The 27,241-nt window shown below is 36.7% G+C and overlaps 1 protein-coding gene across 1 annotated transcript in view; it reads right to left on the bottom strand.

Moving 5' to 3' along the window:
• Positions 1-2,425: 2,425 nt before the first annotated feature.
• The window catches only part of STK26 (serine/threonine kinase 26), a 69,296-nt gene continuing 44,480 nt past the window's right edge, over positions 2,426-27,241 (bottom strand). Inside the window, exons 3-12 of the mRNA XM_059910033.1 lie at positions 21,155-21,385; positions 13,117-13,173; positions 8,186-8,294; positions 7,943-8,100; positions 6,838-7,023; positions 5,582-5,730; positions 4,452-4,545; positions 3,975-4,037; positions 3,756-3,892; positions 2,426-2,695 (exon numbers count right to left, since the gene is read on the bottom strand). Of these exons, the coding sequence (XP_059766016.1) occupies positions 2,671-2,695; positions 3,756-3,892; positions 3,975-4,037; positions 4,452-4,545; positions 5,582-5,730; positions 6,838-7,023; positions 7,943-8,100; positions 8,186-8,294; positions 13,117-13,173; positions 21,155-21,385 (1,209 nt within the window). The 3' untranslated portion in view covers positions 2,426-2,670. The remainder of the gene's footprint in view (positions 2,696-3,755; positions 3,893-3,974; positions 4,038-4,451; positions 4,546-5,581; positions 5,731-6,837; positions 7,024-7,942; positions 8,101-8,185; positions 8,295-13,116; positions 13,174-21,154; positions 21,386-27,241) is intronic.

The following is a 27,241-nucleotide window of genomic DNA, read 5'->3' as shown; positions in this document are numbered from 1 at the left end:
AGCTGAAAAAAAAAAAGGATAGTACTCCAGACTGAGTTAATGAACCAAAATTCTATTCTTGACCCATTCAAAATTTCTCTATTATTTCCCTTGGAAGGTATAGCATTCTATTTGAGAACTATTTATTTTCTTTATTGATTTTAATGGTAAGTAAAACATATTTACAAGATAATGTTAGGTAGTGACTTCAAAGAAATGATGCAATTATGTAAGCAAGCTATTTTTATATATGACTGAATGGAGAAAAGATGCATGGAATAGTTTTCTTACTCTCCTAGTCCTTACACCACAAAAATCCCTTTGAATATACCTCACTCTACCTCTTTCCAACATGCTAGCACTTTCCTTCCTGCTCCTGGAATCGAATCCGGTAACTCACAAGTCTAGAATAGCTATTTAATAATAAGAATATATTGAAACCCAATCACCTATATATTAATCCTATAGATACTCAAAGCTATATTAAGTTCATCTTTGACCTTTTCTCTAGGAAAAACTCAGATTCTTTTAGGATTATATGCTATTTCTCATCTCAGTTTCTAGAAATCTTTGTGAAATTTGTTTCCCCCAGAGAAATACAGCGTTCAAATCTGTATAAAATTTCCTAATAAAACTATAAATAGGGTGACCATAAAGTTTATTGTGTAACCTAGGAAGGATACTTTTGAGTGAAAGAGAACTCTATTAATAATTTTGTCAGGACAGGAGACAGAAATCAGGACATATTCACTGGAGCTATAATCAATGTTTAATAAAATGTGAAGAATACCTTCTAGTTTCCAATGGAAACACTGGTGTTAAAGTTCCAACAATAAATGAAAGGGGACAGGAGAAATGATTTGAAACAATTAAAATACCACACCATACCCCCACCTCAAGAAAATGAACATTGAGGACCAGGAAATTTAAATATTTATTTTTACCCCCCCCAAAACACTGAAGTATCCTTACCCAGAAACATTTTACAGGACTAATAACTATAATGAATAAGCAATACAATTTTCTATCCACAGTGCAGCTGCGCTGTAAAGTTTCAAATAATCAATTTAAAAATTTGTTGCTTTTACTTTTACAAAAATATTCATTTGATACATGATCCGAGCTTCAAAATTATTACCAGACCTCTACAAATTATAAACTGTAATTGAGTTTCAGTTCCATAGCAGGTGAAAAATTTAACTGAACTATTACTTCAAAATACAATGTGTTAAAAGTAATTATTACAGTATAGGCACCAATGAAAAAATTTTCTTGGCATATGACACAACAACTTATTCAAGTGTCTGTATTATTACAAAAAAGGAAGAGGTAATGGCTGCTTTGACTAAAAACTGTATTCTTCACTTGAAGAAAATCTTTCTTCTAATATTTGGCAATTATTCAGGTTTATTAAAATGACTTTTGTGCAAAAACCAAATTGTTCAGATCCAAACAATAAAACATTAACTATCAAAACTAATTAATATCAATAATTCTACAACTACTGAAATATAGCCCCACTTCAGAACTTAGGCAGGCATAATATATATACTGGGCTTAAAAGAAAAAGGTATTACCCATGTAACAGTACCATAAATATAACTGAAAATTAACTGTACAGTCTAACTTAACCTTTGTACGGACAGAAATCATCCTGTACTATGGTTATTTTCATATGAACGAGAAAATGCTTATTTAAATACCCTTTCAAAAATGAACAAATGATGTTTATGTATTGGATAGTTATGAGGAAAAAAATGTATAAATAGTTTATAGGACATTTTATGACCATGACAAAAATATGCTGGTGTAAATTATATTCATACCTGTTGATCAGGTATTTATAATCACATGATAATCAGCTTCTTTTAAGCTCCCCAAATCCAAGCATATAATATGCGATTTGAGTTGATTTTAAAAATGAATCCTGACTAATTCTTCCGGTATTACCAAAAATCCATCCTTGGCTAATTAGTATTGCTTTAACTTTCCAACCATGTTAAATAAGGGTCAATTGTCTCTTCTATAAGAGAAAGTAAATACTGCACACCAAGAGGTACCTCTGTTGCTACATGTTGCCTCTAAATGTTTCAAACGCAGGGCTCTCAAATGTGATCATCATTGAGCTGCCTGGAATATCATACCCACTTGGGAGAAGAGTCAATAGTTTTCCAGGTTTCATTTCTAAGAGCTTATTAAAAACTTCTGCTTTAAGAACGTGTGACTTGTTTCCGCCTCCCCACCAGTAGTCATTTTTAGAATATGCTTGTGTTTTAAAAAAAAAAAAAAAGCTTTTTGAGGCTTGATGATTACAAAAGTTGAATATTTAGGATGACTTTAAAAGACCTGTATGTTTCATGAGTGTACAGTTAACTAAAGATCAAAACATGAAAGGTATTCATCCTAGTAACTTAAGTAATAATGATACCTAAAAGCAAAACTGTATCTCAACATTTACTAGAATACAGGTGAAACTATAGTATTAAAAATTATTCCTTACAAAATAATCTCTTTAAAATATAAAATGATAAACACCATCACAAAATAGTTGAATAGCTTCTTCCAAATCTTCAATGTTGCAAAGATCCAAAAGGCACGTGGAGCTCATGAGTTAAGCATAGTTAAGCTTGAAGTAGCTTTGGTGGGTTTCTCTGGGTCCATATGAAATAGAAGCCACTAACAAGAAGTTTCTTAGGGGGATTCATCTGCTGAACACCTATAAAATTAAGAAAAACTTAAATTGATATACAACTATGCATGTGTCTATTTTACATCTGTATGAACTCTGCAATGAAAGAATTGATTCAGCAAACAAAAATTGTATTGCATCTCATCATGTAAACGTTAAAATATAAAGCGGTTCAAAAATCCCTTCTGGGTCTGATTTTACAACTTCCAATTGATTTGTTTGCAAATTGGAAAAGAGGGGAGGTTTCCACTAAAAACTAAGGGATTTTAAGAGGGGCTTTAGCTGATGAGTATAAATAGGCTTTATCAGCCAGAAAGGTCTAGGAGAGTATGTGTTTTACAGGCTGTATGGTTTGTTCCAACTTGGTCCCAGCGGCATCACAAATACAAGGAATATAAAGATGCACTGAGAAGCAATATAATGGGATTAAGGCTAAGATTAGTAGTGCTTTTTATAACTTGCTTGAGCTAAGGAGTTGTGTTTGCATATGCATACAAAAGTCTTGTTTTAAAAGGGAATTTAAAAATTAAATGTAAGAACCTTTTTGAATGTGAACAAAGTTAAAGCAACAGTTCAAGAGGCAGTATAGAAACTGAAATCAAACATAAGAACCTTTTAGAGTCTTCATTTGAGTTTCTCTACCTAAAATCCTTAACTTTTCTTATGGGGGTTAAACTTAATGAACTTTAGCACTGAAACAATGTGAACAGCAGTGTGATAAGAGTAGTGGCAAGAATGAAAGCATTCCTCAATGGTATTTACAAGGGTCCAAATAAGAATATGTCCCCTGACCTTTTGTCTGTACTCCTACTAACAGGGAAAGGAAAACAAAACAAAACAAAAAAAACCAGGCCATTTCGTTCAGTGGAAAGCTACCTTGTAATGCCCGAAGATAATAATTCCAAAAGCTAATGTTTAAGATGGGCAACAAACAAAACAGTTTTCAAGCATATGACTATTAAGAATTGACTTTGTTAGGAATAAACGGAATGACTGAATCAAGTAGGTAATTATATTATCGCATCATAAATGAACATCCAACAGAAAATGTCAAAATAGTTTTTTAAAAATGACATTTCAAGCTTACTTTTGAAATTTTTCAATTAATTTCTTCACCATTTTATCTGTGATGCCAGGACAGGCAGCTTCAGCCACAGCAATACTTTTCTCCAGTTCTTCGATTGCCTGATTCCTGCTAGCATTATTCTCATCCTGCTGTTTAAGCTGAGAAAGATCAATAGCTATAACATTTAAAATTACTATACTTCTTAAAATAGATATCCGAAGCTAATGAATCTGTACTTACTTCAGCAAACGCAGGTGTGATTATCATAGACAAACAGCTCAGGGTTTGTACAAGATCTTGCTCCTTTGAACAAATATTATAGATTATACACATGAAATTAAAATAATCATTCATTGGAATCCTCCTCCCAAAAGACCCAATACAGGGCAAGTTTCCATGCTTTCTTCCCATCACTAATTCCCATCCCTCATCCAGAAGTTCTCTAACTTAGAGGATTACAACTGATATACATGATTCCACTGGGTTTAGCTATCTCTAGGTAAAATGCATTTTAAAACATACCAATGGCCACTTAAATGACTTCTATGACCTTTTCTTAATTAGCTCAAAACGAATGGCAAATGAAACCTACTCTGGACACAGTGAGGTAGATGAGCACTTAGGGGTATTAAATTCTAACAATTTTTGGCCATCATACTCTCACTATATAGTTCGAAAAAGTCTACCAAGAGGAAGTGATCATCTCCATATACATACTGCCCCATTCTGTAGTTTCTTTGGATCAGGCTTCTTTCGCACGGTGGTAAAGCTCCATTCAGGATGAGTGTTATTTTCCCTGCTGGTGGATTCCCTAAAGAGATTGCCAAAGATACTTCTATAAGTTCCTAAATGATACAGCTTGGTGAAAATACCTAATCAATGCAGCCAGACTCCGAATGGAGAATTGTCCCAATGTATAAAAAATCATTTGATCTCAGTTTCAAATAGACACTGCTTTTTACTGAAGAGTAGCAATGGTTCTCAACTCTAAGTGTGTACCAGAATCACACGTGAAGGTCTCTTACTATATATAAAGCCCTGCCCCAACCCCTTCCCACTGACTAGATCAGGATCTCCTGTAGTGTGGCTTGTGATTTTTTTTAAATTTTTATTTTATATTGGAGTATAGTTGATTTACATTTTTGAAAGGCTCCATGGGTGACTCTCATGGGCAGCTAAGGCCAACAACCATTAGAACAGAGTAAAAACAACTATCCTGGTATTTTTTAGACCTTTTAGAAGTTGGGCAATTTCTCATAAATGCAAGTAGTATCTAAAGAAATTTGGTGTTGCCTTTGTGTCAATTCAGCTAGCGAAGGAGTAAATTAAATTATGGACTTAGAGGCTGAAACGTTAGTATAAGTGCTGCAGTTAAAAAACAATGCAACTTTTTAGGGGGTACAAATGAGATATAAATGAATATTTCAATGTCCCGGTCTGATCACGGTTTGGTACATGGCCAAGAGGTGGGAAACGTTAGTTCTCCAGAGGGATTTTGCAGGTTGCCATCAAAGTAAGAGAAGACATTGCTCCTTATCACTTTGGGCAAACTAGTAAAACACCTTAAATCGAATCTTGTTCCAAAATTTTGTAATATACTCAAGTATCCACTAGGGGTTAGACCGAGACCATTTAAAACTAAAGCAATTCACTTCTAAGAAAAAAACGTGTTTCCAAATTCATTGTACTTCACAGACCGTGATTTTAAAAGATTTTCACAGTTTCTAAAGTCAAACTTTAGAATAAGGTTTATATTTTATGCTAGAGAAAGCATATTGGATCACAGTTAAAATATATGCAATATTAAAATGGGCTATCTACATAAAAATTAAATAATTGGTACATACGAATCAGAGCCCTCAGAATCAGATTCGTCATCACTGTGTCCTTCTGCCTTCCATCTCTTAAATCGATCTATCAGTTCAGTCAGATAAGAAGTCTTCTTTGAATTTTTTACAATGAATTTATGTTTCAGGAGTTCTTTAGCTGTAGGACGCTAAGGAACAAAAAAGAAAGGATGCATGAATATTTCTAGGCTCTTTTGATTGCAAGGAGTGATAAGAAATCACTTCAGTTACTAAGCTGAAAGGTGTAAAAGTATGTCTGCAGATATGAGGACAACTAAAATGCCATAAGACAATATCTAATTCTATTTTTGAAGTGGCTCAAGGCAACCAAATTAAATTCACTACTTTGGTACCAATTTGCTAAAGCCCAATGGGCAAAAGGTGGCCTACCTACTAGCAACAGGCAGCAGGGCTTTCTTAAAATCAGAGAAACACATGGCAGGACTTTGATAATTAAGCAAAAATTTAAAAACGTTTCAAAATAGTGCTTTAAAATACTTTTACTATATTTACTGCAAATTGGAAAAAAGGATGAAAACTAGCAAGGCTGTAACTTTGTTATTATCTGCACATATCATATGACCCCCTTCTTCATCACACATTAATTCATATTGCATCTAAATACAAATACCAGGTGCTGTGGGGGATATTTTCCCCCCTAGTATTTTATTAATATGAGAATATTCATTAGCAACTTAAAAATTGTCACATCAAATTCAGTTCTTGTATATTTCTAGTTTCTCGAAGTCATCGGGCGGCTTTATTTTAAAAACAGTAAAACAACTGTAATCAACTTTGCCAAGTAAATGAATGGAGCTCATTAGACTTCAGGAAACATGTACAACTTCATGTTGGAACTGCTGAACATTAAATAAAAAATAGTGAAACGCAAACAACTTTTCATGAAAAATGAAAACACAGTTGAATAAAAATCATTGTGAATAGTTATACATATACTTTCATAATGACATCCTAGAAAAGGAACTTTATTTCCCCCTGAAATAGGAAATGATCAACAGAATAAAGAAGAAGCTAGGGACCATAGAAAAAAGAGAAAAAGATGCAGGGGAAGGAGAGAAGGAACTACGGATCTTGTCAACAACTAAAGAAAATTAGCAACATAGAGGGAAGAATCACGTTCCTGGATGGATCTTAGACAGTTTTCACAGGCACTGTATTCCTCACTGTTGAACAAACCACACTGGCTCTATGCAGATCTGATCATAGAAAATAGTAGTCGCGGCACATATACTCACAAATGATGGGTCTTTGTTCAGGCAAGCATCAATAAACTCCTTAAAGGATTTAGTAAAGTCTCCGACAAGAGTTGGAGGATTGTTTTTTGGAATAAGAAACAGAACTCTCATAGGATGCATATCCGAGTTAGGTGGCTCTCCCTTGGCTAGTTCAATAGCAGTAATTCCCAGTGACCAAATGTCAGCCTAAGGTAAGGAGGAAAGAACAATTACCTTGAAATTCCATTCCAACATATTGCCACAAAATAACCTGTGGAGTCTAACGGTCATACAATATGAAAGTGTCTCAAGAAATGTGATGTTAATAAATTTTTATTAATATCATTCATTTATTTAAAAAAATGATCAAATCCCCTACTTTGTGCCAGGTACTGTATTCTAGGCACTGAGGACTCAGGTGGTGACCAAACCAGACAAAAATCCCTGCTCTAAAGGGGCTTATGTTCTAGTAGAAGAGACAGATAAATAAATAAATAATAGGATGTCAGATGGTGCTAAGTTCTGTGAAGAAAATAGTAAATCAGGATAAGGGAATAATGAATAAGGTAAAAGGGCTGCAAATTTACACAGGATGGCCAGGGAAGACTGTTCTGTGTAGGTAATGTTTAAGCAGAGACCTAACTGGGAGAAAGGCTATTCCAGATAGAGGGAGAGGCAAGTGCAAAGGTCCTGAGGCTAGAGGGGACTTGCTGTGTTTATGGACCAGCAATGAGGCCACTGTGGCTGAAGCAGATAGAAAATAGAGGGTCAATAAAAATTAATTTTAAATAAAAGTGGAAGTGAAGAGAGATCAAAAAAAAGAAAATAGAGGAGAGTGATAAGAGATGAGCCAGAGGTAGACAAGGGCCAGACTGTAGAGAGCCACATATGTGATAGTAAGAATTTTGGATTGTATTCCAAGTAGGATGAAAGGCCATTGAAGGGAAGAAGGTCCAAATACTACCAGCATCAAGGGAACGTATGATTTACCAGCAACATCTGACATGACTCTAGCTTTAGGAATACTTTAAAAGGAAGGAGTATTAAGGCAGTTTATTAAATAGGATAGTACACTATATAAAACTTAATATTAAAAACAAAATAGTTTGTACAGGTAACACTTTACTTTTGAGTCATAAGCTGACTGCTGGATAACTTCAGGAGCCATCCAAAATGGTGTTCCCACAAAGGTATTTCTTTTAATTTGTGTATCTGTCAGTTGGCCAGCAACTCCAAAGTCAGCAAGTTTCACATCTCCTTGTTCTGAGAGCAAGACATTGGCAGCTAGGAGGGAAAAAGAGATGAAAAAACCCTCAGCTTCCTCAGAATGCATCTGTTTTTCTCAGGTTCACATTAGACTTCTGTATACCTTTTATGTCTCGGTGAATTTTCTTTTCTGAATGCAGGTAGTCCAGACCTTTCAAAATTTCCTTTAGCATGGTAGCGATCTGGAACTCATCAAATGGACCAGCTCTCAGCTTAGGGGGAAAAACACATACATACATATACATGTAAAAGTTTGGAACAATGAAGTTCGAACTTGACATTCTCTTTGAAATAAGAGAATCGCTTAGATATATGAAGCAGTTCTGTTTATTAAACCAATATTTAAACAAATGAGAAAATTTTAAAAGGTGAGGAAAGTTAAGCCAAAGGGCAGAAAGGGTTTTTTAATGATTAGATTTAATCTTGAAAGATAGTACAACCTATATACTAGCTCCAAATCCTAAGGTTCTTAAATATTCACGTCAAAGATCTAAGAAACATGCTTAAATAATGACAGAACTAGCTTTCTTTTTCTCAGATAGGAAAAAAGAAATCAGCTACTTAAATTTTGGCATTTGCTGTTTAAAACTTATTAAATATTTACACCGAACTGATTTTTAGATCAGACGGTCCATAAGATTTTTGCAGCAACCGAATTTGATCATATAGGTCAGCTGTAGCACAGTTCTTAGCATTTGTGTATTTCAAAAACATTATAAAGCATAGAGCCTTTTTTGAGACTCAGATTTAAATTTCAGCTAGGAATATAATAATTAAACGATTCAGACTTTCATTGTAAAAAAAATATCAAATCATGGAGGGATACGGTTTTTCAAATAAATGTAACACATTTCCTTGTACTAAAGCCAGTAGTTTTAACTGTAATACAAGGAAAGCAATGATTAGGTTTCAGGAGAATTTGTAATGGAATATCTGAAAATCTCTCCTTAAAATAAATGGTTATTTTAAAATTCTGGTACCTCATAAAGCACAAACAGTGGACTGTACAATATTATTACAGGAAAGGGTGGGAATCTAAAGTCAGAGCTGAGGTAGAGTTCTGTTTGCTGGAAGGAGGGAAGAGGTGGTGAAAATCAAATATTGCCCACTCTGCCTCACACTGGGAGGGATTCACAGCTCCTTGGCACCTTCTGTATTTCATCTTTCATGAATGCCATATTTATTCTGAATAAAGGGCACTTTCATGTTGAAATTTAACAGCTTAAAATAGAAACCACACTTCGGTCTCACCATTTAATATTAACTATGCTCTGGATATATAGTATACTCCAGGGATGTTCATAGTTCAATAGGTGCCTTTCCTAGGTAACATTATCTGTTTACTTTCAAATATATCAACTTCCACCCCAAAAGTTTCTATTTAAACAGCAGTGATTAAAGTCATCTAAGAGGTGAAAATGGCATATTATTTTATTGATTGCTGGCAATGAAATTCTGAGGTACTACCAAATAAGTTAAAGATAAATGTCGGGCTTCCCTGGTGGCGCAGTGGTTGAGAATCTGCCTGCCAATGCAGGGGACACGGGTTCGAGCCCTGGTCTGGGATGATCCCACATGCCACGGAGCAGCTGGGCCCGTGAGCCACAGTTGCTGAGCCTGTGCGTCTGGAGCCTGTGCTCCGCGACAAGAGAGGCCGTGATAGTGAGAGGCCCGCGCACCGCGATGAAGAGTGGCCCCCACTTGCCACAACTGGAGAGAGCCCTCGCACAGAAACGAAGACCCAACACAGCCATAAATAATAAATAAATAAATAAATAAATAAATAAATAAATAAATAAATAAATAAAAGAACGTGAATTTCTAAAAAGATAAATGTCATACTACTTAAGATTAGTACTTAGTATCACTGATCATAAAATGTTGACAGGGCCAGAGGAGGTATACCCTCAGTCACTTAGGAAATTGGGCAAGGTCCATATAAAAGGTACTAGCTATCATTCTGAAGGGTTTCTAAAAGTGCCCTGGATAATACAGAATTTTAAAAATATATTTAAGTAAAAACAAACAGAAAAGTGGTCCTACAGACCCATTAGCTTATCTGGTATACTTAGGTCCAGTTTAAAATTCAGTAAAAGTAAAATCTCACTTAACTGGGTACCGGAGGGGGATGGTAGGGGCGCCTGGGTGGCAGGGAAATGGGAATGGGGTGGTGGCAGAGCTGGGTTTCTCTTGTTCACTATCAGACAGAAAACTGTCCCAAACGTTGTGGTTAAAATGTTTCTTTAGCCATGATGATAATGATCAGAAAAGGAGAAATAAGGGAGTTGGAAAGAGAAGGAAGGTAAAGTAGATGGAACACAGATTGCTTTTTAAAAAATGTCCAATGCAACCTTGGGAGAGATGATGCAAGATCTTGGTCGACTGTCCCTGGAGCACACAACTGAGCTTCTCTCCAAAGACTGAAGACCATATCATGTCTCTAATAGCTAACACTTCTGCCCCCAGGGCAGTGTACTGGCCTTGTGTGATTTGCCTCTGTTGTCAACTGAGGATATTCAAGAGAGGGACATTTTCCCTTTCAAAGACTATCTACTTGTGGGCTTGGGGGTGTTCCCCATACTCTTTTGACTTCCAGCCAGTCCCTAATGCAGCATGTTCTGTTATGCTTTCTCTTACAGTTAGCATATTGTTTCCAACTTTTTCCCTTGGTGCTCATGTTTTACTCTCTTAACCTTATTATATGTGTTTTTGTTGTAAGTCACTGCAATTCTATTTGGAAAGAAGTAAGGTATAATCAATTCAATAAAATAATGTACAGTATGCTCAAAGTCTGTTCACATACAACTAATTATTTTTGTTAGAATGGGAGGGAATCTTGAGGTATACACTATATAATGTTGACATCAATTACTGGTCATAATCATGTTCCATTAGTCAGGCACCAGCTTAAGGGATGAACGCTCTCTACCCGGCATCCCTCCTGATTTCTCTTGTCCCTGGTAGCAGTGCCCTCCTCTAAGCCTGATCCTTTCTTAGATTCCCCCAAATGATAGCATTCATTCGTACAGGACTATATATGAAGCAGAAATAGCACATTTTCTCATCACTTGCTCTGCCTACAAAGTCCAGTCAAATGAGGTTTATAATTAAATCACAATATCATTAAGTGTTAGGGCTAGAAAAACAGAATTAGAGAGATTACTCATCTAGTTTCTTCATTGAACATTTGAGGCACAGGTCCAATGGCTTGCCCAATATTAGCCAGCTAGTCAATGGCAGAACCAGGACTAGGATCTAGGTCTCTTGATTTTAAGAACATTCTAAGTTCATTGAATTTATGCTAATAGGTATTTGTTGTATTTAGGTGGAGATCAGAATGGCAGGATGAGATTATGATCTCACAATCCTTTCATTCAGAGATTTCATAAAACTGACCAACTACTACTGGGGATACAGACTGTATTAGTTAGGGCTGGGCCAGTGTCCAGTGCTTCACATTGCTATCAGAAATCCGGATGAAAGCAGTGCACTAGCTTTGCCAATGCCTACAAAACGGGGAAGCGACATGGTAAGCACTTTTGGGGGCCAGTTAACTGTGATAAATTTGGAAAGGGTTCTTAATATTTAAGAAGTGGAAGGAGGCTCGTGGAGCAATTGTGAGGCTTCTTGTGGAGCTAATGAAAAAACTATTGTGTAATCAAACCATGTGACAAGAGAAAGAGCTGAGATCATTTAACGGCAAGAGGAGAATGAGACCTGACTCCATATGCATGAAGGATTATTATCCAAAGAAACACCAGTTATGTTCTCTCGCTAGAGAGGAGACAGAAAGAAAAAAATGAACTTGAGCTTTACGATATAAGAATTACATTGGACACAAGGAAGGATGACCTAACTCAGCAACTGATTAAACTGAGATGAATTCCTAGAAGATGAGGCTCTCCATCAAGTTTAATTACCATTTCTTTAGAATGATTTAAGTATGGTTCTGTTTAAAGGGAAGAAAATCGCTTATGGTCATTTCTGTTCACAGGATTATTTGAAACTTTGGAGTCACTGGCAGTCAGGATGAAAGCCTTTAAAAAATATTTGATTACTTTCAGTCAGAAAAACTCATCTCCACTTTAAAAAATAAGAATTAAAATTACTTTTAGAAACAGCAGACTCTTATCATTTCAAAGGCAGAAGCATATTATATAAAAGTCATATAATATTAAACATGGAAGAGGAGCTTAGTGCAAATTCTTTGTTTTATGGGACAGCCAAGTCCAAGGAATTTATGCGTCTGGTTCACAGTCACAGAGTTAGTTATAAATAGAGCCAGCGCTAGAACCTCAAACTCCCACAGGCCAGCCCAGTGGTTATTCTACTACACAAACTTGTCTCTAGTCATTCATATTGCATTTTAAATACAATGTCATATTAATAAAGATTTAAAAGGTGGGGAACAACACTGACAGAATCACACCACTTGGGGAAAACAACCAGTGTTTCTCAAAAACATTTCATGCACGAACATATCTTCATTGGTTAGAACTTTTCCCGCACACTGCAGGATTGTAGCAGCCTGGTCCCTGCCCACTAAAATGGCTGTGGCACTTCCAAGTCATTGTGACAAAGATGCCATCACATTTCCAAATGACCTATAGAGGGGCACAGAGAACTCTGCAGAGAGCTGGGTCTGTAGGCCTTCTTGGTCAGAACCCAAGAGCCAATTTTAGAGACAGTTATCTGAATGATATCTTTTTAAAAAATCTAAGAACACTGAGTCTTCTCAGGGATAAGCATGTAAAGTAAAACTCTAAACTGACGGCAACTGTCACACACTCATTCCTAATTTGGGGGGAATTTTATTTTATTAAGCTGTTTGCATTTCTTATATACTTTAAGAATGCCAGCAACGTGCGGAACCCTGCAATACAGCTGAATCTATATAAGAGTAGTGGTCCTGAAGACAGAGTGAACATATTAACTAAACAACCGCTTAGCTTGTCCAAAAACCATTGCTTACTCCAATTAAAAGAAAAAAGTGCAAGTATGGATATATGTGTGTAATTATTTAAAAATACTTACAAGATCCAGTGCTGAACCGCCACCCAGGTATTCCATTATTATCCATAATTTTGAACCCTGTAAAAGCCATGAAATAGTTTAATAATTATAAACCTGAGCCAAGTAACATACTAGCATAAATGTTAAATCTGACATACTAATGTACTGGTTCTAAAATATAGGTTTAAAATTAGTTGTTTGGAACTCAGAATATATTTTTCCATAGAATATTACAAATGAAAGTCAAGTTCTGAGTCTTGGCCCTCCCTGAAACCTATTTAGCATATGATACAGCTAAATAAATAACACGTTATTGTTCCTTATTGTTTAACTGTTAGCAACTTTTATAAAACCCAGAAAAAAACCATCGCTTTAAATTATTTGGAATAATGATACTGAAAGGAAAAGATAGTTACATTAAAGAATGAGGAGGTAAATAGAGACTTGTAGAAATTTTGAATGGGGCTTCTGGGTACTTCCCATGTGATTTTAGAGTTTGAGGACACTGGGTATTGTGCCTTATTTTAGATTTTGGCTTTTGTTTTAATGTACTTTACAACTTTTACCAACGAGGATTAACGGGGATTTTTCGTACACATATGGAACCTAGAAAGAACATTGACTCCCCTCTCCCCCGAGGTAAATGGATAAGAGAAAGGGAGTGTGTAGCTTAAAAAGCATTATGATTAATCCATGTAGAATTAACTTCACTGTAAGTTGTACAAGAGGAAATGGAGCTCATAGGGGGAACACGTGTATTTGAATTACAAAACAGGTGTACACACACACACACACACACACACACACACACCATTCAGCTACATCAGCTAAATCATTAAATCATTTTTCTTTCAGCTATAGTTTGAAATACGGGAGACATCTCTCTCTCCATACCATTTCATGAGTGGTATTCTCTGAATTATTGTAGGACCACGGAATTGACTGGAAGCGGAATGGTTGGTTTTGCTAAACTGGCCAATAGCCAAGTTGTGAATGGATTGTGTTCCAAAAGTCCATTTTTAAGTAAGATGTTTGGAATTTGGAAAGCAAGCATTTTCCCATAAAAATAATGCCTAGGTTCCTGGAGCAGTGTCCTCCAAAAAGACAATTTAACACAAAGGTATCCATAGTATAGCAGAAAGGATACCAGAGACACTACCATTTATACCATAACAATGTTTCTAGGGGAAAATATATTCAGTGTCGTGCTTCAATTTGGGATGTCAGGAACACATTTCTCACCTTTACAGTCCCAGCTGTGGAATGAAGATTCTCAAGCTGTTGCCAGGAGTCCTCAAACTCCAAAGTCCCTGGGAAGTACTCAGGAGTTCCATTCAAAATTGCCAAGTGTCTCCATGAGACTGGGGCTTTATTATGGCAGAGAATGGACTCCAATAACATGATGATGAGTGTTTAGGGGACACTGTAGTGGGGGGAATGGGTTGTGCTGTAGGGTAAGGGTCCGGGGAGGGAAGGCTCAGTTAAATTAAGATGCTGACATTATGTAGGATGTATAAGAGAAAGAAAGGAACAATGTCCCCCGCCCATCTTGACATCAACTCTCTCTCCTGTCACAGCAGGCCAGCTTGAACTGAGAAGAGAAAGAGTGGTGTATACAGTAGGAAGGAGAGGAAATAAATCCACATAACAGTGGGAGAGGAGAAGAGTTCCAGGAGTGGTTCATGTAACTTGTTTTCATGTATAGAAATTAGGACTCAGAACATAAGAACTGTGAACCTGATGCATCTTCATACTTTTTTCTACAGAAGAAAAAAATGTTTCTCACAATGCCGTACAGCCTGAGAAGTTTTTCTTTTGCCACGTTTTTTCCCTAAGTACTACATTCTACCTCATGAATTCAGAATGCTTCCCATTCACCTGACATTCAAAGAAAAATAAAAAGATCTTATAAAACATGTTTATCTGTTTTGCAGTTCTGCATGAATGAAAGCACCTGTTTTCCAAGTTAAAAACAATGTGTGTCTTTTTTTTTTGGTACCGATTCAAAACAGAAACTTACCAAAATGTATTCATAGAAAGCTTAAAAAGTCATTAAACTTATGACTAAGCAAATTCCCGATCTGAAAAGAAGGCTTCCTCTTTGCAAGCGAGCTATTCAGTGGAACTAGGACTCTTCCGAAACAGGCAGGGAACCAGAGCTGCCTCATAGCTTTTCTGGCTGCTTCCTTCTGACTGTCACTTCTGCAGACAAGCCTCGCTGGAGAATGGTTATAGGTCCAGACATTCAGAAGACTGCGAGGCAGGCAGGGGAACTGAAGCGAGGCCCGAGTGGGCACAGGCAGGAATGGCGAGCTGGTGGGGCTCCTCCCTACTCAAGGAAGCTTAACCCACACAGGCTCTTACTCGTTCCTTGTCCACAGCAGGTCTTAATGAAAACACCAGTCACAAACCAAAGCCAACCAAAAAACCTAGACCCTGTGTTTGTATTCTTTTGGGGGACTACAATTTCTATCTTTGATTTCTGGTAAAAGATGTTTGTGTTGGAGAATGCAAATATGTGTGTTTGGTTTGTTCTTAAATAATTTAAAAGGCTAAGATGATATCTACATACTGGTTTACAAATCCAAAAGAGCCAAGTGACTCTAAACCTCTAAACCATAACCATATATCTGGCACATTTAAGTATAGGAAGTCCCTGAAGGAAAAATGTCACTTCTCCAATTATAAAATGATCCAAATGTTTTAACAATGGGTTGGAGGAGTTAAGTTTAAAGTCCTGCATCAGGGACTTCCCTGGTGGTGCAGTGGTTAATAATCCGCCTGCCAATGCAGGAGACACGGGTACGAGACCTGCTCCGGGAAGATCCCACATGCCATGGAGCAACTAAGTCTGTGCGCCACAACTACTGAGCCTGTGCTCTAGAGCCCACGAGCCACAACTACTGAGCGCACGTGCCACAACTACTGAAGCCCATGCGCCTAGAGCCCGTGCTCCGCAACAAGAGAAGCCACCGCAATGAGAAGCCTGCGCACCGCAACGAAGAGTAGCCCCCGCTCGCCGCAACTAGAGAAAGCCCACGCGCAGTAACGAAGACCCAACACAGCCAAAAATAAATAAATAAATAAAATAAAGCCCTGCATTAACATGGGTGGTCAGTTAGGGGTTAGGAAATGGCTCTCTGTTCCAAAATTCAGAACCCCTAAAGAGTAAGTACTTCAAGAAATAGTTACAGATGTAGAAAACAAACTTATGGTTACCAGGGGGTAAGGGGGGAGGAGGGATAAATTGGGAGATTGGGACTGACATACACGCACTACTATATATAAAATAGATTACTAATAAGGACCTACTGAATAGCACAGGAAACTCTGCTCAATACTCTGTAATGGGCTATATGGGAAAAGAATCTTAAAAAGAGTGGATATATGTATATGTATAACTGATTCATTTTGCTGTACACCTGAAACTAACATAACATTATAAATCAACTATACTCCAATAAAAATTTTTAAAAAGAGTTAAGTACTTCAGAGTTATACTGTTTACTGGGGAGAAGTTGGAGCCTAGTTTTAACAAATCACTGGTGTCTGGAGTATCAACTCCATCACCCCATGGGGCCTTTGAATTTGCCACTAAAGCAGACACTTGGCTAAAGGGGGAAGAAATGCTACTGTGGAACTTGGAATTCATTTGCTCATAGAAAAAATGTTTAAAAAAACATTTAAAATACCCATTATATATATTTATGAGATAATTATTGAACAGAGATCAAGTACATGTTGAATTAAGTAGGTTGGTCTATGAAGCAAATAGCCAGTCATAACACTGACCACATAAACCAGCATGTGTAAGTAAAATAAGCCAGTCACCAAAGGGCAAATGTTGTATGATTCCACTTATATGAGGAGTCTACGGTAGGGAAACTCACAGAGACAGAAAGTAGAATGGTGGTTACCAAGGGCTACGGTGAGGAGAGAACGGGGAGTTATAGTTTAATGGGTACAGAGTTTCAGTTGAGGAAGATGAAAAAGTTCTGGAGATGAATGCTAGTGATGGTTGCAAAATCACATGAGTGTATGAAATGCCACAGAACTGTACATTTAAAATGGTTAAAATGGTAACTTTTGTGATATATATTATACCACGATAAAAAAAGAAACAGAATGTGAAATCTTATATAACTGCAAGGAATACTAGAGATCATCTTGCCAGATACTTTACCAACTTGGAATCGTTTTCTTCCAGTCTAGAATGCCTTGTCTATACCCCACCCTCACATCCCAAACCCTATCAAAATCATACTCAAGACCCACTTTAAATTCTATTCCCCACTTTTTGGGTTATTGCACTTGATGCACCTACCCACAGATAAGTGGGAGATATGAGATAAGTTAGATATACCTATCTGGGGCTAAGGAGAGAGGCTGAAACCAGACACATGAATTTAGAAATTGTCAGAATGAAGTAGATGAGACTGACCAGGGCAAATATGCAGAATGAGAGGAGTGCACAGAGTAGGTGACCGAAAAATAAATATCTGCTGAATAGAATCTAACATGGGGCTTCTTAGAGGTGTATTATAGGAAGTTTAAAGCTATTCTTATTTTGAGGAAAAAAACCACTGTACAAGGAGGAAATATTTCCCTCTCCAATTTCCTTCAAGTTTTATAAGAAAACTATGATTTTTAAAAATGAAAGAATATTCCAGAAATATTCCAGAAACACTCACCATACATTGGAAATAAGCACACACAAAAGTCTCAGGAAAAATAATGAGAAGGAAACAAAACTGTACAGACTCTATTCTGGAATATTTTACTTCAATCATTCAATTCTTTTTTTTTTTAAAAATAAATATCAGTCGTTGTGGTATGTGGAGGGGGGCATATTTCTTTAACATAAACAGAAATCTAAAAGCAATTTTCAGCAGCAAATAAAGGCATGATTCAAATTCTATTCAATGCCTGAGTGAGCTTCATTTTAAGATTTACATCGAACTAGAAAAATATTTAAAGATTATAAAAGATTCTTCCAATGTTATGAGATCAGAAGGGAAGGGTTTGCTTATTTTAGCACTCGTCATAAAGACTAACTTTGTCTGTCAAGAAAATCTGCAGTGAAGTGAAATTAAAGGAAAATATTGTGGTCATACTGATGTGTCTGTCTGGTTTTTACTCTTGTTTTTAAAAACGAAGTTATACAGTGAGCTCAGTCAAAATGAATACCTAGTACATTTTTGCATGTCTCAAGGAAAGTACTACAACTACATACAGTTTCAGAGAGCATATAATTTTCTCTCAAGTGCAATAAATTTTCCTCCAGCTAACAGTGAGGGTTTTGGTTATGTCCTGTGTTAGGACAACCTGAGAAGAACCTGTATCCTACTTTACTCAATTAACTTGACTCACAAACTCTCCCATGTCATCTGAAACGGAAGGATGGGCCACAACAAGAACATAAGTCGATTGATGATGCAGTTCTCCGATGGTACTTAGAGGATGTAGCCTTGACTTCACTGACTGAACTAAACAGAACCCTGTTATATTTGATGTGATTTTAGTTTAAAAAAATTTAAGCCTGTAAAGTCACACTATGGTTTAATATAAATGGAAAATAAACAAGTGGTCAATTTAAGAAAGTAATTTAAATAAATGGTATTAAAGAGTTATAAAATCATATTTCTTTTTCTTTGTGCATATATATATATATCCATATAGAGATAATATGTGTGTGCACAAATAATCTAGATACAAATATAATCGATAGCAGCCATCTGTGAATTTCTACAATTTTATCATGAAGTAACATGTTCTTCAAAGTAGGCTTTCTCATCATGTATTTTAATTAGTGACGGATAAACGAGATAAAAATAATGCAGTTTAATTCTGTAAGAAGACATCTTGGATAACAGTTTTGTATCACTAACTGGCCTGAGAGCATTAAACAATCAAGATTTGGAGAAAACAAACTATCAGTTTGATTTATTAAAAGATTAAGTATTTTTTGGGTGACTGGTACATGTATACTATAAGGAAAATTTTTTTAAATGTGAAATCTTAGGAATAAATAATAAAAACAGAGTTACAGTTCATTTTCCATGGGAGTACTGAATATGAATAAAGAAAGGTAAGCAAACAATAAAACTCAATACCATGTCAGTACCCATTTTCAATATAATATACAATAGCGCGTTTTAAATAGGGCTTCTTTAATATAAGTCAGTCACCAAAACTAGCTTATCTGATACAGGTGCCTAAAAATAGCAAGTGTTCAGATTTGCTCTAGAGTGGGTCTGGAATTACAAGGATTCAATCCAGAAAGAGTAAACCAGAATAAGCAAAACACATACACACATCACCACCACCACCAACAAATTCCCTGGGCTGCCTACAACCACGCCTGCTATGGAAATTAGAAGGGAGACCTAAAACCACTGAGATTGAATGACCACCCCCATAGGATTCCTAAAAAGGAATCTGACCCACTAAATAAGCTTTTTAGGAAAGAATATAAAAGCAAAGTGAACCACAAAGAATCAAGTAATTAGGTATACAGTAAAATAGAGTAATGGCTAACACTTAAAAGTATATTGCATAGGAGCTACCAGCAGTATCACCTCCTCTTGGAAGCCTTTCCTTCATACCATCATGGAAAAAAAGGGTAGAGGTGACCATTTTCTTATTTATGCTTCATCTGTACCTTGTACACATTCAATCACAAAATCTACACCATTTTAGTGCAATATGAGACTGTGAGCTTTTTAATGGCAGGAGTTGTTCACTTTTACATCTCCATAACCTAGTACAGTGTGTGACACATAGTGACTGTTTGGCTATTTAATGATTCATTCTACTATGCATTACTGCCACAGTCACCTAATTCACGTACTATTAGAATAAATTAGGCTCTGTGGGGAATTCCCTGGCAGTTCAGTGGTTAGGACTCTGCGCTTCTCCTGTAGGGGGCCTGGGTTCAATCCCGCAAGTCACGCAGCGCGGCCAAAAAAAAAAAAAAAAAAGGTTAGGCTCTGTAAAGAGCCAGGGAAATCGATGAATTTCTATATCAGTATTAGCTAATATAGATAGTTTATCCTAGGGTATATTTGATCAGCAGAACATAAAAAGACAGCATCAATTTTTGTGCAGGCCAACAGCCTGATGGGTTATAAACACACCCTTTTGGCCTAGAGATAGATGGACAAACAAACAAACAAAAAACCTTCCCCCTTGTAAGCCCTGAAAATCAAAGATCTAACTAATACTGCCCTCCTTTGAAAAATATCAGTATGGGGATACATTTTTTAAAATTTTAAAATAATTTAAACTCTAAGCTAGATTTTTCTAATTATTTATTGTTTTATACTTCAATAGACACAAATCCTGACTCTATAAATATGGAACCCAAGAACTCTTGGGTTTCAGTCACCAAAGAGTTTTCTGTGATGCAGTAATAACTCCATCTGCTGGAAATTCAGGTGTCTGCTAATTCCATAATCCTGGAAACTAAAAATCCAACTTTTTTTTGGTGGGGGGGAACAGATATTAATCTATTTAATTCCATTTCAACAAATATTTATCATGTACTTAAGATGTGCCATGCTCTGTGCTAAGTGATGTGAAAACCAAGACGGGTTGAACTAAACTCCCTGCTGTCAAGAAGCTTACAACCTAGAGGGAGAGAGAGATGTGTAAATAACCACCATAACTCAATGGAATAGTGACATGCTTACATATGCCATCAATTCTGAGGTTGAGACAGACGGGACCATTGAGAATAATGTGTAAAAGCCCAGGAAGAAAGCTCTTTCCTGGCAAAGGATATGTCTCAAGGCTCAGCTGCCTTTCTGTTCCTCCATCAACCCAAAAGTTCAGGTGTGGAAAAATGTTGCAGCTGAGTACTGGGATGCACTCAGGATACAGCTGCTAAATCTAAAAACAGTCTATTTTGGCCCTACAAATGGAGCTGAATTCTGCCTGGAGGCCAAAGACTGTCAAATCCTAATTTAAGACATTGCCTTTCGAAAAACAGAATTAAAAAAAAAAGAAATACTTATAATGAAAATACCTTATGACTTAAATAATCCAGCGTACACATTACCTTTAAATATGATCCATAGTATTTTGTTACATATGAGCTGTCACACTGACTCAAAACAGTTATTTCTTGCTGAATGTCTTCAATTTCATCTTCGGCTTCCTCGAGGTCTATGATTTTAATAGCAACCACTTGCTGGGTACGGTTATCAATACCTTTGAAAACTTCTCCAAAGGAGCCTTTTCCAATGCGTTCTAATTTTGTGAACAGTTCTTCTGGATCGGCTATATTATTCTAAGGGGGGGGGGCCGGGAGAGAAAGAAAGGAAAGAGCACAAACATTTTGCATCAAGTTTTTAAATGAAGGAAAATAAATCACATGAGACAATACCACATTTAAAAAAAAAAAAGCATACAAACTCCCTTGACTCTCCGCATGTTGCTCTGTTAGAACAACTGTATCCCAAATGTCCAACTAGTCCATATTCTATTGGATCACCCACACTAAGTGGGCTTAGCTGATCCTGCTACCACAATCTCCTATAGCAAATGTTGTCTCTGGTGCACACCAAAGGGCCAGACTCTTTTTAGAATAAAGCAGCTGAATATACACAATTTGCACATTAATGCAATGGTAGTGATAATGAGAGAATACCTAATCTAAGCTATATGTAGGTGAGTTGTTAAAATTCTTACATTCCACCAGCAAAATATTACCTTCTAACTCTCCTCTCTCTCCAACTTGGACATCCTAATCACTGCATCTATACTTCTAAACTACCATATAAACAACACAGAGCACAAAGGACCCAAGAATCTACAAGTCCTTTTTTTCTTCTTTACTTGGGATCCTATCTGTATGTAATGTTCTCATCAATGGCTGAAATAAGATTCTATGCTTTTATCACGATTGCAAGTACTCATAAGGAAATGGTAATATGTTGAACTTTCACAACACATCTCACAGTTGGAATCCAGAATAAATCAATATTTTGCTACAACAAAATCTGAATCAAGCATAAGGTTTTAGTTTAACAGATGTATAGGCATGACTTAGATTTATAAATTCACTGCCCTTTCCTGATTCAGAAATATCCTTTATCTAACAGTGTACAATTTTGAATTCAAATTTTTCTCCCACAAGATAACCTTTAACCTTACTTAAACTCATATTGCTGAATATATACTACTGATCAAGTAGAAAAAAAGATTTCCAAACCTCACAAAAATAGCATGTTATTAATTTATTATTTTTTATTTATTTTTATTTTTTCATGGGAAGGCGTTTTATTTTAAATATAGCAGTGTATACATGTCAATCTAATTTATACTTAAGTGCTTTATTAGTCCAGACCTAAAACCTTACTTTGAGTTCCTTCAAAATATAGAAGGATGCCATATAGTTCTGATGAACTGTCTATATTTAATTTGTTAATTGGACCTAGATTACCTGTTCACTTATTACAGTTTAACCTGGTCATCAATTTCAGGAGACAAGTTATTGAGTTAGCATGTTCCCTTATATCTTCTTTTATTAGACAAATAGATCATTAAAGTTTATTATTTTTCTGTGAAGTTTGTTGCACCATCATCACCAAATAGACCCAGTAAACTGCCTGCTTTGAGTAACTTAAAAACTTATGACTGATTTTAAAGAATTTCACCAATTTTTCTTTTTTCAACCAGCCTAAATGACAGTTCGCACATGACCTGCTTAATTTATAAGCTTCCCCATTCTCCTTGATTGGATTTTTTCTATTTCTAAAGGACACTTTCCATGTATGCCATAGTCTCTTTGATATGGCAAGTTACTTGTTATCCCCACCCACCTCTAGTATTCACATGGGACAAATACATCTTCAGCTGCCCATATGAGCTTTTAAAAATAGTTTAGGCTTCGTAGGTTGCAAATGTTTCTTTAATGCTAACATTTTGTTATAATACCTTCTCCAAAACTTGCGTACCATCGTTATTGATTTACTTGGTGCTTAATTTCTTACCAAGACATTGTGATTAGTATCACATAGTATACTAGCTAACCCACAAGTTACCTCTGCCTACTTTTGGTGATGGTTCTTGTCTTTCTAGTACCTTGTGGCAAAAATACTCGCCAAATAGCTCAGTGATAGGTTCACCACCCTGTAACTTCCTAAATTCAGTGAATTTGGAAAAATAAAAAGAGCAAATCTTTCAGTTTTTCTGACGTAACTACAAAATAATCTAAAAGTTATAAATATACCATTGATTAAAAAGTAGATAGTATTGAATATGTACTTTCTGATAACACAGTCTGGACTAGGAGGTATATTAACTCTATAATGAGATTTTTTGTTGTTGTTGGAAGAAACAAAGATTAAATCCTCATCTTCTTAATTCGTGTTTTAAAAGGATTTGACTGAAACAATCAACCCTAGGGAGAACACAGCTGTTCTTGATTTCTATAATAAATGGGTTCCTGAAAGTATGTAAATCAAAGATTTAAAAATCAAGTCACATTTTGAATTTTAAACATGCTCTGAAGTGAATCCTAACTCATCAATAAATATAATTTAAGATTTTCAATCAAGGAATACCAAGTTGGAAAAAGAGAAAGATCTCTCATTTACACAACATTTGCACTTCCCAATCTTTTATTTTGGGACTAAAACTTCTCATGCAAAACCCTAATTTTCAGAGTGGAGGGAATCTTGAAAACAAGTTTTCATTAGTATAACCTCATCTCCCTGACTTCCTGAATCTGGGATAGATAATACCTAAGTTCTAACTCCCCATTCACCACGTCGCCAGCTTCTTAAACCAGAGTAAGACATATTTCCTTTTGGTTTTTCATGCAAGGGCAAAATTCAAGTAAATAAATGGTAAACGCTCCAAGCAATGCAATTTAAAAACCACCTTTATAAAGACGCTGGCTTGCCCAATCATTCACATTCACTCTTCTTTAGAGCCTCTAAGAAAATCAAGTCAGCCCCCTCTCAACACAAATCAGATAGTCTCTTAAGAATATTAAAATTTCTAAGTCTTTCTATCTCTATTGCAAAATTAGTTTACTGCTATATCTGTGCTTGCATTGCCTTCTTAAAGCCATAGCCCAGGAAGGAGCTCTAAGTTCTGCAGCAGCAAAAAGGATGAATGGCTAAATTAATGTCACATTGATTTACAACTAATGGTAGATGACTTATACACGTTGCACAAAAATGCGTCTGTGAAAATGAAAACCTCAGAGATCCATCTCAGGACATTCTCATTATTCCTTGACCTTCATCACCTGTCCTTAGCTTGGATTTGGACTCTTCAGCTATAGGTACATTGTTACAAATTTAAGTCTTAGACAGTATCATCGCCACTAAAACAGCAAAGATAACAACAACCTTTTAGTATGGAAATACTCTGAGGAAGTCCAAAGGGGAAAAATGTAGGATGATCATCTTACTTGTCTCCTGTGGAATGTCAGGGGCAGATGGGAGGGAGATCAAGATGGCAGAGTAGGAGGATGCTGAGCTCACCTCCTTCCACGAACACATCAAAATATATCTTACATATGAAGCAACTCTTGCTGAAAACAACCTGGAGCCTGACATAAAGGCTCTTCTACAACCAAGGCTATAAAGAAAGAGTTGCACAGAGTTGGGCAGGAAGGGAGGAAAAGCGATCTAGTTGGGACAAGTGCCCAAGTAGGGGACACACAAGAGGCAGGGGATAGCACAGCCTCAAGGATCCTCCGTGGGGAGCGATGGGTTTAAGCCACATGTTGGGCCTGACTCTGGGAAGACGAGTCTCCTTAGCTGGTTTGAAAACCAGTGGGACTTACCAGAGGGCTGTAAGAAACTGACACTCCACTCATGAAGAGCATGCACACACTTGCTTACTCCCAGGGAACAAGGTGGAGGAAACAGACTGAAAACTACCTGGAGCTCTGGCTGGTTTCCCTCAACTGCCACAGCCTGCTCCCCAGCCTGCACCAGGTGCCCACTCCAGCCTCTCTTGCTCTGGTGCAGCTCTCCACCACCACAAAGGCTGCTGCTGCCAAGGAGAGTGTACACACTTAGAGAGAATGGAGCTGCCTCGGACCCAACCCTGCCTCTGAACAAGGGGAAGGCAGCCATTACCAGCATGCACATGAGGAAGCAGCAGATTGAAAATTGCCTGGGGCTCGGACTAACTTGCTGGGACTGCCCCAGCACTTACCCTGGCCTGTCCCGCAGGCCCCCTCTAGTACCTGTTGCTCCAGTGCTGCTCTCCACTAGGGCAGAGGTGCCATTGCCAGGGGGGTGGTGCACACACTTATAGAGGGAAAGGAACCAGCTCGGACCTAACCTTCAGGGCTCCTGCTCCAGTACCTTGGGCACCAACTCTGCCCCCAGTGAGGCGGTGATGGCCGCTGAGCATAGAAGAAGCCCTGGCTCTGGCTCTAGCCCTTCCATCTCCAGCACCACCTTCTACCAAGCTGATAGCTGCCAGCACACCCTGGGGGAAGATGTGACTCTTGCTCACGTCAGATCCGGCTCTCCTACCATAGCCACTGGGCACACGTAGACTGCATAGGGATGCTCCCACAGAAGCGTCAGATAGGTAACTCTTTCACCTAACTTCATAGAGACAGAGAAAATTAAACAAAATGAGAAGACAGAAGAATATATTTCAAATGAAAGAACAAGAAAAAAAAAACCTGAAAAAAATCCTAGTGAAACAGAGGGAATTAATTTACCAGATAAAGAGTTCAAACCTTTAGTAATAAGAATACTAGCTGAACTTGGGGAAAGAATAGATGAACACAGTGAGAATTTTAGCAAGTAACTATAAAGTATAAAAACGAACCAGTCAGAACTGAAGAATACAATAACTGAAATGAAAAATACACTAGAGGGAATTAATAGAAGATTAGGTGATACAGAAGAATGTCTAAGTGATCTGGAAGATAAAAGAATGTAAATCGTGCAATCAGAAGAGCAAAAATAAAAACACATTTTTGAAAATGAGGATAGTTTAAGGGGCTTATGAGACAACATCAAGCATACTAACATTTGCACTGAAGGGGTCCCAGAAGGAGAAGAGAGAGAGAGAAAGGGGTAGAAAATGTACTTGATGAAATTATGGATGAAAAATTCCCGAAGCTGAAGAAGGAAATAGATTTCCAGGTACAGGAAACACAGAGAGTCCTAAACAAGATGAACCCAAGAAGAACCAGACCAAGACATATCAGACTTAAAATGGTGACAGTTAAAGATAAACAGAGAATTCTAAAGTCAGCAAGAGAAAAATAAAGAGTCACATACAATGGAACCCCCATAAGGCTACCAGCTGATTTTTCTGCAGGAATTTTGCAGGCCATAAGGGAGTAGCATTACATATTTAAAGTGCTGAAAGGGAAAAACCTACAACCTAGGATACACTACCAAGCAAGGCTATGATTCAGAATTGAAGGAGACATAAAGAACTACTCAGACAACCAAAAACTAAAAGAGTTCATCAATAGTAAACTGACCTTAGATGAAGTGTTAAAGGGTTTTCTTTAAATGGAAAAGAAAAGGCTATAAGAAGTAAGAGTTTATAGGAAAGGAAAAATCTCACTAGTAAAGGAAAATATATAGTAAAGGATGTAGACCAATCACTTAAGTAAACTAGTATAAAGATTAAAAGACAAAAATTGTAAAATCAAGTACAATGATACAAAGGTAAGAGACAAACATGAAGATGTAAAATATGTCATCAAAAACACACAATGTGGGGGAGAGGAGTAAAAAATGTAGATCTTTAAAATGTGGTTGAACTTAAATGACTCCCATTTTAAAACAAGTAGATATAGTTATAGGTCAACATATAGGAAACTGATGGTAAGCACAAATCAAAAACCTACCACAGATAAAAAAAAAAAAAAACTAAAAAGAAAGGAACACACACATACCATATAAGAAAATCTACAAACCACAAGGGAAGAAAAAGAAAAAGAAATGAACAAAGAAGTACAAAAACAACCAGAAAACAAGGAATAAAATGGCAATAAGTAGATACCTATCAATACTTACTTTAAATGTCAATGGACTAAATGCTCCAATCAAAAGACATAGGGTACCTACTGTATAGCACAGGGAACTCTTCTCAATACTCGTTAAAGACCTATATGGGGAAAGAATCTAAAAAAGAGTGGATCTAT

The sequence above is a fragment of the Balaenoptera ricei genome, chromosome X, assembly GCF_028023285.1.
Source record: "Balaenoptera ricei isolate mBalRic1 chromosome X, mBalRic1.hap2, whole genome shotgun sequence".
Taxonomy (NCBI): Eukaryota; Metazoa; Chordata; class Mammalia; order Artiodactyla; family Balaenopteridae; genus Balaenoptera; species Balaenoptera ricei.
This window is presented reverse-complemented; position numbering and strand designations above follow the sequence as displayed.